The sequence below is a fragment of the Sinocyclocheilus rhinocerous genome, unplaced genomic scaffold (genome assembly GCF_001515625.1).
Source record: "Sinocyclocheilus rhinocerous isolate Xijiao unplaced genomic scaffold, SAMN03320098_v1.1 scaffold688, whole genome shotgun sequence".
In the NCBI taxonomy this organism is placed as follows: Eukaryota; Metazoa; Chordata; class Actinopteri; order Cypriniformes; family Cyprinidae; genus Sinocyclocheilus; species Sinocyclocheilus rhinocerous.
In genome coordinates, this window is record NW_015651641.1 from 1,012,319 (window position 1) to 1,025,262 (window position 12,944).

The 12,944-nt window shown below is 36.2% G+C and overlaps 1 protein-coding gene across 2 annotated transcripts in view; it reads right to left on the minus strand.

Moving 5' to 3' along the window:
* Positions 1-12,944, minus strand: part of LOC107713323 (rab GTPase-activating protein 1-like) — a 104,521-nt gene that overhangs the window by 6,450 nt on the left and 85,127 nt on the right. For both annotated transcript variants that reach the window (XM_016518796.1, XM_016518795.1), the window contains 4 exons: positions 10,292-10,384; positions 7,232-7,342; positions 7,020-7,124; positions 4,381-4,464 (listed from right to left, as the gene is read on the minus strand). In XM_016518796.1, coding sequence (XP_016374282.1) covers positions 4,381-4,464; positions 7,020-7,124; positions 7,232-7,342; positions 10,292-10,384 — 393 coding nt within the window. The remainder of the gene's footprint in view (positions 1-4,380; positions 4,465-7,019; positions 7,125-7,231; positions 7,343-10,291; positions 10,385-12,944) is intronic.

Consider the following 12,944-nt stretch of genomic DNA (forward strand, 5'->3'; position numbering starts at 1 on the left):
ACGCCCCTTAGCTGTTATAAATTCACTGTAAACCACGGCTTCACGGGGCTTATTGCTTTTATAAAATGGTTATTCCATATACGTTGTAAGATTTCACAGAATAAAACAGAGCAAATAAAGTGTAATGATATAAATAAAAACAGTATTCTTCCACCAAACAATGTAGTTCCTCAGAAACTGTTGCGGTTGCAACAAAGTGGTTGCCGAGCAACACACAGAAGTAAACAAAGGTGTATGTTTGTAGTGTAATTTACAACAGCTTCGAACGCGGCTCAACCAATCAGAATCAAGGACCGGAACTATCTGTTTTATAATGAGGTATAAAATCAGCAAAACCCTCTTTAAAAACCTTCAGAATATGGATATAGAATAAAACTGTGTTGTGTATGTAAGTGCTACTGAAGTGAAGATTTCTGAGGCAGAGACTTCAATAAAATAAACACTTAAAAGTGTATTTTGGATTTTTTTCATTCCACTAGTCTAAAACATTGTTATAAAAAGCCAAATTGCCCCAAATCTCAAAATTGACCAGTGCATAAAAAAGCAATGCTTTCACTTACTGTCTTTGTTATGTTTTCAGTCAGGTTTATTTTTTTATTTTTTGAACTACAATTATGAAGTTTTGATGCCAGATTTGAATAAAATGCTAAATTCTAGATTAAATCTTTTCCGTGAATGCTGTATATATTTATGATAGCATCTGCAAAAAAATTAATATTTTTTCAAAGAATACATTTCTACATCAGGCCACAATCTGCTGTGTGTGTGTGTGTGTTTGAGTCATCACCCACCCGGATCTTCTCCAGCTCTCCTCTGTTGGCCGTCTGCTGTTTCTCCAGCCGTTCGCTGAGCTGAGAGCAGATCTGAGACACAAACACACAGAGGTCAAGGGTCAGTAGTGCTCTGGCTCACACCAAGAAAATACTGTTCCACAAGAGGAGGAAGAATGAGGCTTACGGTAAAAGCTCGACCATCATAAGCTGAACATACAATCTTTCAATCAATCTCTCCTGTCACAGGATATCACATTCCCCCCGTCTCGATGTAATCCCAGCATCTTCTTACTGTAAGTGCACTAACATCACCGCACAGCTCAGGTCAGTAGGAGATCTGAGAGCTGACTTTTCACCCTTGATCATTGGGGTTCATACATTCTTTCTCAACCTGACATCAATCCTATTGTTACATCCCTAGGATATATGTATTATATTAATATTTATTTCGTAACACTATGGAGGTTGTTGTTAGATCTATGCAGCCTGCATATCTTAATTTGACGAACACCCTCCTTAAACATGCACTGATCAGCAGCTGATGTAGCCTCAAATTAACGAATGAGAAGGGATTATGCAGCCCTAGAATATTCCTGATGAAAAATTCAGTTCTGAGCCATGACACACTGGTTAAAGCCCAAAGTACAATTCAGTTTTGACGCACACATACAGCTGAATCCATAGCCTTAGGCACCTGACACATACACGCCAGAAAGATTAATTCTTTTGCAGTGTTTCCCCAGAAGTTATGATCAATAAAAATGTCTTCGTACTCAGACTAGAGATGTTTCTCTAAACCCCCTCGCACAAACAGTTGCATACTTGCATTCACACGAGGCCTCGGCATTAACGCTTCTCATTTACTGGGTGACGTCATTTTACTGCAATGCTGCAGATTTAAAGTTTGCGTTCTTTTAATACAACTAAGAGGTCATGACATGATGTACAAATCTTCTACGGGTCTCACACACTATTGGAGTTATACTTGATTTTCCACCCGTTTTATCGTCCATCAAACAAAAACTGTAATTCGGATTGCTTTGAATAGTAGCATACTGTATGTCTCCTTAAGAAATCATGATTTGAGACGCCATTCATGTCTGAACGACAAATGAGACCAATATTTTTATTCTTGCTGGTTGACAAGCATTAACAGAAAGAATGTATCTACATTGAGAATGTCTGAGCTACTCACGAATATAAATGAATGGGACGTATTTTCATTAAAAAGATACTTTTACTTGAAGACAAGACACATTTTGCACTGTACAGCAATGCCAGATGTGAATAATGCATTTATTTGTGCAGGGCAGTGACTGAAAAGACTTTTAAAAACTAACTCCGCTTGAGAACATTTTATAGAAATACTCTTTTATACCTTTTTACGTTCCAGCTTTGTGTTTTCTCAGCCTAGGCGTAAGACATCCTCCTCACACTAATGAGTGAGCGTGTGTTCATTTCACACCGGGAAGCAGTCCAGCATGATACCTGCAGGCCTTTGACGCTCATTGTGTGTTGTCTGGCTCATGCAAGCAATAAGAGCGCGAGTGTGTGTGCGAGAGAGCTGGTTCAGCTCAGAGGACACCATTATCATGCTCCACCATGAATCATGCTGTCAGCGGCCCCATTAAAATGAGCTCTGCAGGGACAGCAGCTCAACTATTTTTACAGAGAAGCTCTCATACTGCACTGAAGGTGCCACTTTCAGGCCAGCCTCTCCTCTACAATCAGACATCAGATCAGCCCTTATCCATACATGAGCATGTTAAACCGCTCCAGTCTGGACATGCATGTTTACAGGAGCCTTTTGGTCTATTTACTGCACTCCATTAACAGTTATTTGGGTCTTTGCTTTAAAAAAAAAAAACCTATGTAAGACAAAAAAAAAAAAAGGACAAATGATTGGAGCCATGGCTTAGTGGTCAGCACATTAAGCTTATGTTTGAATTGGAAATTTCCTCTTCTGCCCTATTCTCTTTATTTCCTGTCCCCTTTCTACTCACCTATCAATAAATGTGGTAAAAAATAAAATACAGCTAAGGTCAAGCACAACAATGGGACATTGTAAGGATGAGTAGATTTTGTTAACTATTATTTACAGCTTCATAACTTTTGTCCATTTCAACCAATGTTAGATGGTATCCTCATGTCAATGTGACAATAAAAACACACAATGTTTTACGTCAATATGCATCAGAGTTGCTGAAATAATGCCTCCTGTTTGCTGTTTTTGCTAGTAACTTAATATTAAGGATTTTATGTTTAACAAAAATCTGGCCCGAGCAAGTTTTGATAAAGATTTAGCAAACATTGTTGGATTATCCCAAAAAAATGTGAAAGTGAATTAGTTCAAAATGGCAAAAAGCTGTATGGCCATTGAAAACATAGTAGATTGAAGTCACGATATAACGTGATTAGCGACAGATCTTTTCTTCCATATAGTGACACACATCTGAGTTAAACAGATTATTGAAAAAGAAAAAAATGTAGGTCCTCGTTCATACATCAATTGCTTAGATTAGATGGAGGCAGAATCTCAAATCGAGTGTTTTCATTTGATATTAAGAAAAACGGTGGAGTTTAAATGGACAACATGACTGGAGAAATCTGGCATACGTCACCAGAGAGAAGACCGTCATTTCAACCAGTTATGATATATTGATTAACAATTACTAGCCCCATGGTTAAAAAAGGCTGCTTATGGAAAACATGCATGGATGAATTGTTCACAATGAGATCAAATGGATAGGGTGAATTTCCATTTCATGCCAATTTGAAATTTTGGTGATGCAAGGCGGTTAGAGACAGAGATACCATAATTGTCAGCTGGGATACTGAAACCCACCCTAATCAGTGTGACAAACTTTGAACTATACGGTTCAAAAGAGTTGACATAGACTCTCAGTCAGGAGCAGCAGCAGAAGAAAAATATGAAGAAAAAAAAAAAACAACAACACATAAAATATGTGGCCCTTTAAAACTAAAGATGCACTATATAGTGACTCTGTTACAGGCTAATGGGCTCCTTTCCTTTAAGATGAGCTAAAGTTACACTGTACAAAACAAAAGGAAAAGGAAAACAGAGGAACAAAAATAATGGTAGAGGGATAAAAAAGGATTTGTTGGCGTACACAAAAAAGATCAAACCTTGTGAAGAAAAGAGTAAAAAGGAAAAAGGAAAAAAAAATGGAATGAATTATTTGGCGTTTGAGTCCCAGGGAATGCATGAACTGATCAAATGTGTACATTGAAAGCACTGTAAGGCTTTGGATACAAAAGCTGCCAAATGCATAAAAGTAAGTAAAAAGTAAATTATGCAAATATTTGGCAGGGCAAGAGAAAATTGTACAGTAAAACTGATGCACATTCATAGAGTGTCTCCGTTTTATGAATGTTTAAGATGAGATATGACAGAGACTGAGTCATTTAAACTGATTTAGGGTTTGATGCAGCCATAGTGACCTACTGAATGGATATTGGACTTCATTATAGTGGCTGAAGGCCATTAGAATCAGAACAATTTCAAACAGGAACAGCAGACTGTGTTTCACTGAGGACTCTGAGTCGTGTGAGGCGTGTGAGTCAGTGTGTGTGTGTGTGTGTTCACCTGTTTGTATTCTCCAATTATGGAGCCGTTCTTCTTGATCTCAGACTCAGATTTATCCAGTTCTCTCCGACACATCTCCTTCAGCTGAAAACACACAGATACAGAGCCCAAGTTAAAAAGTCTGCTTCTTTTTCTCCTAAAAAGAAATCACTCATATCACAACGATCCTATGTTTAACCCTAGTGTCCCCCCCGGGAGACATCTCTCCTGTCTATCAAAGGACAACTGTGTCCACAGGCCGTACTGCTGCAGTAATATAAGAGCTGTCTCAGAGGAACCACAGCAATCAAATCAAACACACACCCAGCGGGCCGAGAGTCTGCCCTCCTCGGGATCATTCCCTGATACCACTCCACACTGTAAAAAATAAGTGTAATTTTAACTGTAAAATTTTGTAAAAACGCTACGGAAAAAAACTGTTAATAGGTTAACAGTAAGTTCCCGTACTATATACAGGGAAAAACTGTAAAATATCTAACCAGACATTTCATGTAATTTTACAGTAAAATGCTGTTAATTTTACAGTTTTTAGAAGTAAAAATAACAAATAAACAAAAAACCTGTAAACTGATATTCCCAGAATTCCCTGCATGACACTCCACATTTGAAAGTATTTTGTTTAAATAATCATGGTTTTTTTTAAGTTTTTGTTATTAGTTATGTATATTTGGGCTTTATGTTACATCTTCTGTCGTTTAATGAAAGTTTAATGCATTATTTAAGTATCATGTGTGTTACCATGATGGTGTTTTGTGTTTGCATGAATGACTCTGTGCACCTTCTATATATTAGTATATACTTCTGCTTGTGGCGAAGCTACTTGTGATGAGCTTTGATTCTTCATGTGGCTTTCTCTTTTACCACCTGCATTATTATGGTGGTTGTCAGTATGTTAAAGGTACAAAACAGATTTTAATAGCAGTGTGAATTGTTGAATTTACTGGTTTACATTCAAATTTTCTTGTTTGTAAATTACAATTTTATACTGTAAAATTTATTTTTATACCGTAAATGTGTTTACAGTTTTTCTGTATTTTTTACAAAATTATTCTGGCAACCACAGCTGCCAAAATTATTTTGTAAAAACTACAGAATTTTTTTTACAGTGAAGTTTTTTGACATTCGAGTCACATCTAATCTGTAAGATTGGGTCACAGAAACGTCTGCGTGCTTCATTTCTCCTGAATTTCTGTCTCCACAAATTCTGTTAAAGGACACTAAGAGCAAAGCCAAATTTAGACCAATTATATCTTGATCCAAGAATGGAATGCGTTAGGCGACTAACAAAATTAGATTTTACATTCCACTCCCAAGTTTCTTTTTCATAATGCAAAACTGCTTTTAGGGGGCCGACCCATTTCTTTCCGCGACTGCACTAAGAGAGGCTTATTTGTTAATTTCGAGACTTGAAAGACCAATTTATCTTCTAGGATCATCATGTTTCTTTCAGAGCATCTCACAAGTTCATGCATGCTCTCAAAGCTTATGCGCCTTGAGTTTGACTCTGTCATCCCTGCATGAAGTGTTTGGAGCCCATGGACTCCAAATGATTTCATAAAATTCTGGAATGTTCAACCTTTTTTAATTGGTGGATTTTGCAGTGAGGATCTGGAACTTTTGCAATCTGGTATAATTGGAAGGTTTTCAAATGTTCTTGTTTGTAAATTACAGTTTTATACTGTAAAATTTACAGTTTGTGGCCGTAAATGTGTTCACAGTTTTTCTGTATTTTTTACAAAATTATTCTGGCAACCACAGCTGCCAAAATTATTTTGTAAAAACTACAGAATTTTTTTTACGTGCATCCAGAATACAGGCACACATACAGCACATGAACGTCAACTCATTACAGGGTTACCAGGACATACACTTCCAATCATAAAACAATCTGGTTTTTTTCTGTTTTGTTAAACAAAAATATTTGTTTTCTGTATAGGCATTTAACAAAATCCAATAAAACTGAATTAATATGGGATTATGTCTCTTTTTAAAAGTAGTTTCAATTCAGAAAGCACCACACAAACCATATGAACCGTTTTACATAGATTTTGCTTTTCAGATTATGTGTAATTTATGTTTAATTATATTTCTATACTAGTAATTATATTTATTTCAATGATTATTATAATTATATTATTATGTATTATTTTAAACATTTAAATGGGAGAGGATAGTAAAGAAAAAGAAACGGTTGAACAGACATTCTAAACACTTTTTACTCTTTTTTTTTTTTTTTACAAAAAAATATTTCACATATATTTTGCTTTCAGGTCATGTGGAAAAAAGCATTTTTTTTAATGATAATATATTTTCATTATTTATTATATTGATTATTATATTATTTATATATTTAAATGGGTGAACTGGAGTGGACAGTGAAGTAAAAGAAACAAAGAATAGTTCAACATTTCTGAACACCTTCAATATAGTTTTAAAGAGCATCCCAGGATGCACCTCAAGAAGTTGGTTTAGAGAGCAGAGCTGGAAACCAGGCAGACTTGAAGGAAAATACAAGACAGTCTCAATTTGTTGACAATTTTTTGTTCAGTACACATGCGTTATATCATAGCTTTATTTCTGAAACACTCTTTACTATTTTGACTGGTAGCAGGTTTTGGCTGCTGTTGGAGGTGTCTGACCTGTGCTGACTCTTCCTCCAGTCGTCTCTTCTCATCTTCAGATTCCACCAGTTTCTGTTTAGTGATGAGAAGCTCTTTGTTGAGTGCGTCAGATTTCTCCTCAGCCTAAGGAAAAAGGACACACTGTGTATTAATACACATACCAGAAGCCACAGACATGTGTGAATGTAGATAAATGTTTAAAATAGCGTCAAACTGCCTGAAAGACTTACGTTGTCCAGGTCTTTCCTCAGGGCGATCTTACTGCTGACCAGCTCATGAGCCAAATCGTCATTTTCTTGCTCCAGACGCATGTTAGCTTCCTGTAGCCGCCGGTTTTCTCTCTACAGAGCAGACACAGCGTGTGAATGTCTCGTGACAGTCACTATAATGGTTAACTGTGCTGGGAATACAAGGAACCTTGAAGAAGAAACCTGATTAAAAATTGACCAGTTAGAGGGAAATATGTCAGAAAGCAATTAACACACTGACTGGACCCTTCAGTCCTCCGGCTATTGTACTAAAAGACACTCTGCCTGTTAAAAAGAGAGTGTGTGTTTATATTTTGTGTGTGTGTGTGTGTGTGTGTGAGAGTGTGTGTGTGTGTGTGTGTGTGTGTGTGTTAATGCCATACATACACATAAATATTTATGATCTTCTGTATTTAAGTGACACAAATGGCTGAGTTTAGGTAATTCAACATATAAAGTGTGCATGTCAGTAAAGCAAATGTACATTTACAGAGCAGGACTGAATTCAAATGTAAATTAGTTGACATAATGATATTATTAATAATACAATTATTAACATTACAGAGCTAAACAGCAGCAGCCCATTTTGCCAAAGCTGTGGGATATAAAACATTCACTCTAAATTTAAGATTTATGCATCTGAATATATAAAATTCCCATCCATTTGAATTACACACTTTTAACATGAACAAACTAATAGGCTTAAAGGGATAGTTGGGTTTCTTTCTTCTGTTGAGCACAAAGGAAGATATTTTGCTGGTAGCCATTGACTTCAATAGTACGGTTTGGTTATCAACATTCCTCAAAATACCTTCTTTTGTGTTTAACAGACGAAAGAAACTCATACAGGTTTGGAGCAACTTGAGGGTGAGCGAATTATGGCAATTTTCATTTTTGGGTGAACTATCCCTTTAATGTGATGTATATTTGTCACTCATTCATTAATGAAACTAGAAAAAAATAATGCCATACATACACATAAATATTTATGATCTTCTGTATTTAAGTGACACAAATGGCTGAGTTTAGGTAATTCAACATATAAAGTGTGCATGTCAGTAAAGCAAATGTACATTTACAGAGCAGGACTGAATTCAAATGTAAATTAGTTGACATAATGATATTATTAATAATACAATTATTAACATTACAGAGCTAAACAGCAGCAGCCCATTTTGCCAAAGCTGTGGGATATAAAACATTCACTCTAAATTTAAGATTTATGCATCTGAATATATAAAATTCCCATCCATTTGAATTACACACTTTTAACATGAACAAACTAATAGGCTTAAAGGGATAGTTGGGTTTCTTTCTTCTGTTGAGCACAAAGGAAGATATTTTGCTGGTAGCCATTGAATCCATAGTACGGTTTGGTTATCAACATTCCTCAAAATACCTTCTTTTGTGTTTAACAGACGAAAGAAACTCATACAGGTTTGGAGCAACTTGAGGGTGAGCGAATTATGGCAATTTTCATTTTTGGGTGAACTATCCCTTTAATGTGATGTATATTTGTCACTCATTCATTAATGAAACTAGAAAAAAATGGGTAAGATTTCTGCACTCAAAAAAGCATGGCATAGTTTATTAAGTTTTTGCATCGGTTTTATTAAATAATCATATTTTCAAAATGCATTTGAACAAATTCTTTAGAATCTGTTTATTGTGAAAACAATTACATGCATTCATTCAAAAAGTATGAACATGGTTAAAATATGGCTAGCTGTGAAACAAGCAATATTAATTTAGTTAAAATGTATGAGATCAAAACAAACTGGATTCATTGATGATAAACATAAACCTGGTTATTGTGTATTTAAAACACATTTGGTTTATTAGTACTATAACAGAAATCTATGGAAGTTCACCACGGAATAAAAAAATTAAAAAAATCTAATTGTGACTTTTCAATCTCTTTTTATTCATTTATTTTGGAGAAAATCTGAATTGTGACACATGAACACAGAGCTGTGATATATATATATATATATATACAGTGGGTACGGAAAGTATTCACCCCCTTAAATTTTTTTATTCCGTTGCATTAATGGCCTTCCGTAGAAATTTTATCTGTTTCTTACCGGTTTCATTTATGCCTGACAAATATGTATCACATGAGTTTATTAGTTAAAGACAGTAGGTGTAATATAAATGGATGGAAATTTTATATGCAATTCAAATACATAAATTACATAAATATGTACAAAACGTTTGGCCCAAATGTTTTGAGAACAGGCATTTATAAACTAAATTAGAAAACATCATCATTGTGAATGGCTAATGAGTCTAGTTTATTCGTTTATTTTCAGTGCATTTTTTGTCCGTTATGAGGACCAAATGTCCCCACAAATAGCAACACTAGTCAATTTTGACCTTGTGGGGAAATGTTTTAGGTACCCATGAGGAAACAAGCTTATGAATCATACAGAATGAAGTGTTTTGAAAATGTAAAAATGCATAAAGTTTCCTGTGAGGGGTAGATTTAGGGTAAGGGGATAGAAAATACAGTCTGTACAGTAGAAAAACCATTACGCCTATGGAATGTCCCCATAATGACAGGAATACCAGTGTGTGTGTGTGTGTGTGTGAGTGTGTGTGTGTGTGTGTGTGTAGATGTTCAACCATGACTGACAGATCCTAAATGATCAAGGTAAATCCTCATGAGCTGGGCTCAGACTAACAGCTGACTGGCAGGCCGCTCTTATCAGGAATCCATCTGGCCAGATTTTCATCATCTCTGAGCCCAGCGGTGACCTCTTCTCACATCACTGCTCATTATAAGCACAAAGCACATATGCTAATAGCATGAGATACGGTATAGGCATGGAGGAAAATGAGTTTGAGCTCAGCGCAGAGGAGAAAACTAGCTCTGATTGAGGAAGAGAACAAAATCTTAGCCAAGATTAAACGCATATGGGCAAACGCACGTGTGCCCTAATGCATCATGTAAATATTCATATGCACATAGTCATGAATGCAGATGTGTAAATCCCGGCAGAGACACACACACACACACAAACAGATGCAGGATGAATCTACCTCATATCTCTCGATGGGCGCCTCCTGCTGTTCCTGCTGCTCTCGAATGGTGTGATATTCCTTCTCGTACTTCTTCAGCTTCTTTTGACTGATCTGGGACATACAAAAACAAACACACAGAAGAGGGTATTGACATGATGTGGACAAAGTACAACCAAGAAAAAAGGTAAATCTCAGCCTAGTGAATGATTATGCATGTTATATATAATTGCTCTGAGCAAAAATGACAGATGGGCTGAATGAAAATGCAATTCCTCACTTTGACAGTAGGTGACGCTCATGGAAATGCAGAAATACAGCAGTTACTGTTGTTATCACTGTACACAAAGCAGTGCTTTTAAACTTTACTTTAGTAGGCATCATACAGAAGCAATAAGAAAAGAAAATGGCATCAAAACTTTTCTGTAGACAGCCAGATCCCTTCAGATATATATAACCTTAACAGTGAATTTTGTTGAAAGGTGATGAGTTTGCAGGTATGCAGGGACACAGGACAGTGTTTGGCAAGGCTATAGCAATGTTTAGCAAGGCTTAAAGCTAAAAATATTAGTGCTTATCTGCCTAAAGCTAGTCTGAGCTTCCAACAGCAAAGTCAAATATAGTCAAGAACTAGAAGTGAGTGATGAAAACCTAATATCTACATTTAAGCCATTTTATTTTACAATAGCAATATTAATCACAATATAGTTCTTTTTGCTGGAAAAAGGTTTTTTTTTTTTTTTTTTTTTTAGGATGCAAGCATTTTAGATGACATTGAAATTTCACAATTCTCAATACCAATTTTGAAACTACAGCAAAAATTAATACTAGTCCAATTAATATAAATAAAAAGTTTTCAAACTTAGTGAAGACAGTAAACAGTCAGCAATTAAATAAGAATAAAGAAAGTAATTAAAAGTAATAGGACAAATAAATACTATAGAACAAAGATACAAATGAAATATACTGCTTTTAAGTCTAACATAATTAAGAAATACTGAATTCAATTTAGAATGATTCTTATTAAAGCAACAAAAATAATTCAGTCAAGAGTCAAGTTATTTTTTGTTAACAGACAGCAGCAGGTATATGAGGCTGCTGATTTATGACCTAATGTACAGATTCACTATATTTACACATCTAATTTCTTCACAAACTGTTTACGTTTATTTAAGACATAAATGCCTGTGTTTATGTGAATAGTTGCAAAGATTGCATTTTGACCTAATGTTGTATTTGTGTTTGACCATTGAAGGTCAATAAGCTTTGAAAAAGAATGCATTTTGGTACTTGTGCTGTTCAGACAGGCAGCCTTTTGCACATGCGTGTCAGGTGTGTGCCAGAACAGCATGCGAGAACGGAATTGAGTTCTCCTTCACAGCTTTTTGCATTTAAAATCCCTTTTAAATCAATGTTTAAACTAGCAAGGTTTATGTGATGACGCAGCACTGCAATGCCATGTATGCAAAGAGCTTAACAAAATTGCAAGATCCAATCTTATTGGCTGACTTCTGCTCAATTTCAGTCTGTTTGGAAGGTGCCATGCAGGTGTTAGTTACTTCACAAGTCAGCCAGACTTTTGGCCCCGTCCTATCAGTTCTTGGTCAGAATCTGTTCTGAAGTGGACCAGACTTGATGTCGATACTCAAGAATCAAGCTCTACACAGCTAGCAAGAATTACTCAAGGTTTTATGACTTAAAAACTGTGAAAGGGCCTGACTTGCCATCTACACAAATAAAGCTGTGATTCAGATACAAGTTCACCTATCCAAATGCAACAAGACTAACCGCTAATTCATTTAACAGGATTTCTGTTCACTCTGGACACAAACACACAAGCTGTGCCACATTTATCCACCTGCAGCTCAATACTACCCCATTTTCATCGAATGACCCAATTTCTGTGACTGAGTGTGTTTTGTGTGTACAGCACCAGTCATTTCTCACCAGAACACTGTGCGAGCAACACGAGAGCGGCAGGTACGTGCGTGTTTGTAAATGAGCTCTATTTAGCACTGACTGCGTCATATCTGACTAGCTCTAGGACACAGAACCGGCTCTGTTCCATATATAATCAGTAATGCTCCCACAGATGAAATGAGATCCATATAAAAGCCCTCAATGTCAAGAGTAGTTCATCAGTCAGCGTGTTTTCAGTGACACCACAGGGAACAATTAGGCCTGGGTGCAGTGAAATGAAAGTGTGTGTGTGTGTGTGTGTGTGTGTGTGGTAGTGTGTAAAAGCTCTTTTGATCGTGACTGCTGTGTGGTGTCAGTTAAACTGAGGACAGCTGGGCCCCTCATATTGAAATAACACACAAACACAACCAAACTCAGTGGTGAAAGTGAGCTTTCAGTGTTGTGATGGGATGGCTTGAATGAGGAGATGAGGAAAAAAGGTTAGTTTGTATTTGGAGGAAAGGGATTGAGAGCTACAGGAAACTCAATCCGTCATGTTTTGACGGCGATGAGGAACTGATACATCAATCAAACAAAGTCTACAGGCAGACAGACAGATGCAGTGGTGTTCAAAAGTCTCAGTCCATATGTGACCCTGGACCACAAAACCAGTCTTAAGTCGCTGGGGTATATTTGTAGCAATAACCAAAAATACATTGTTTAGGTCAAAATTATTGATTTTTCTTTTATGCCAGAAATAATTTGGTTATTAAGT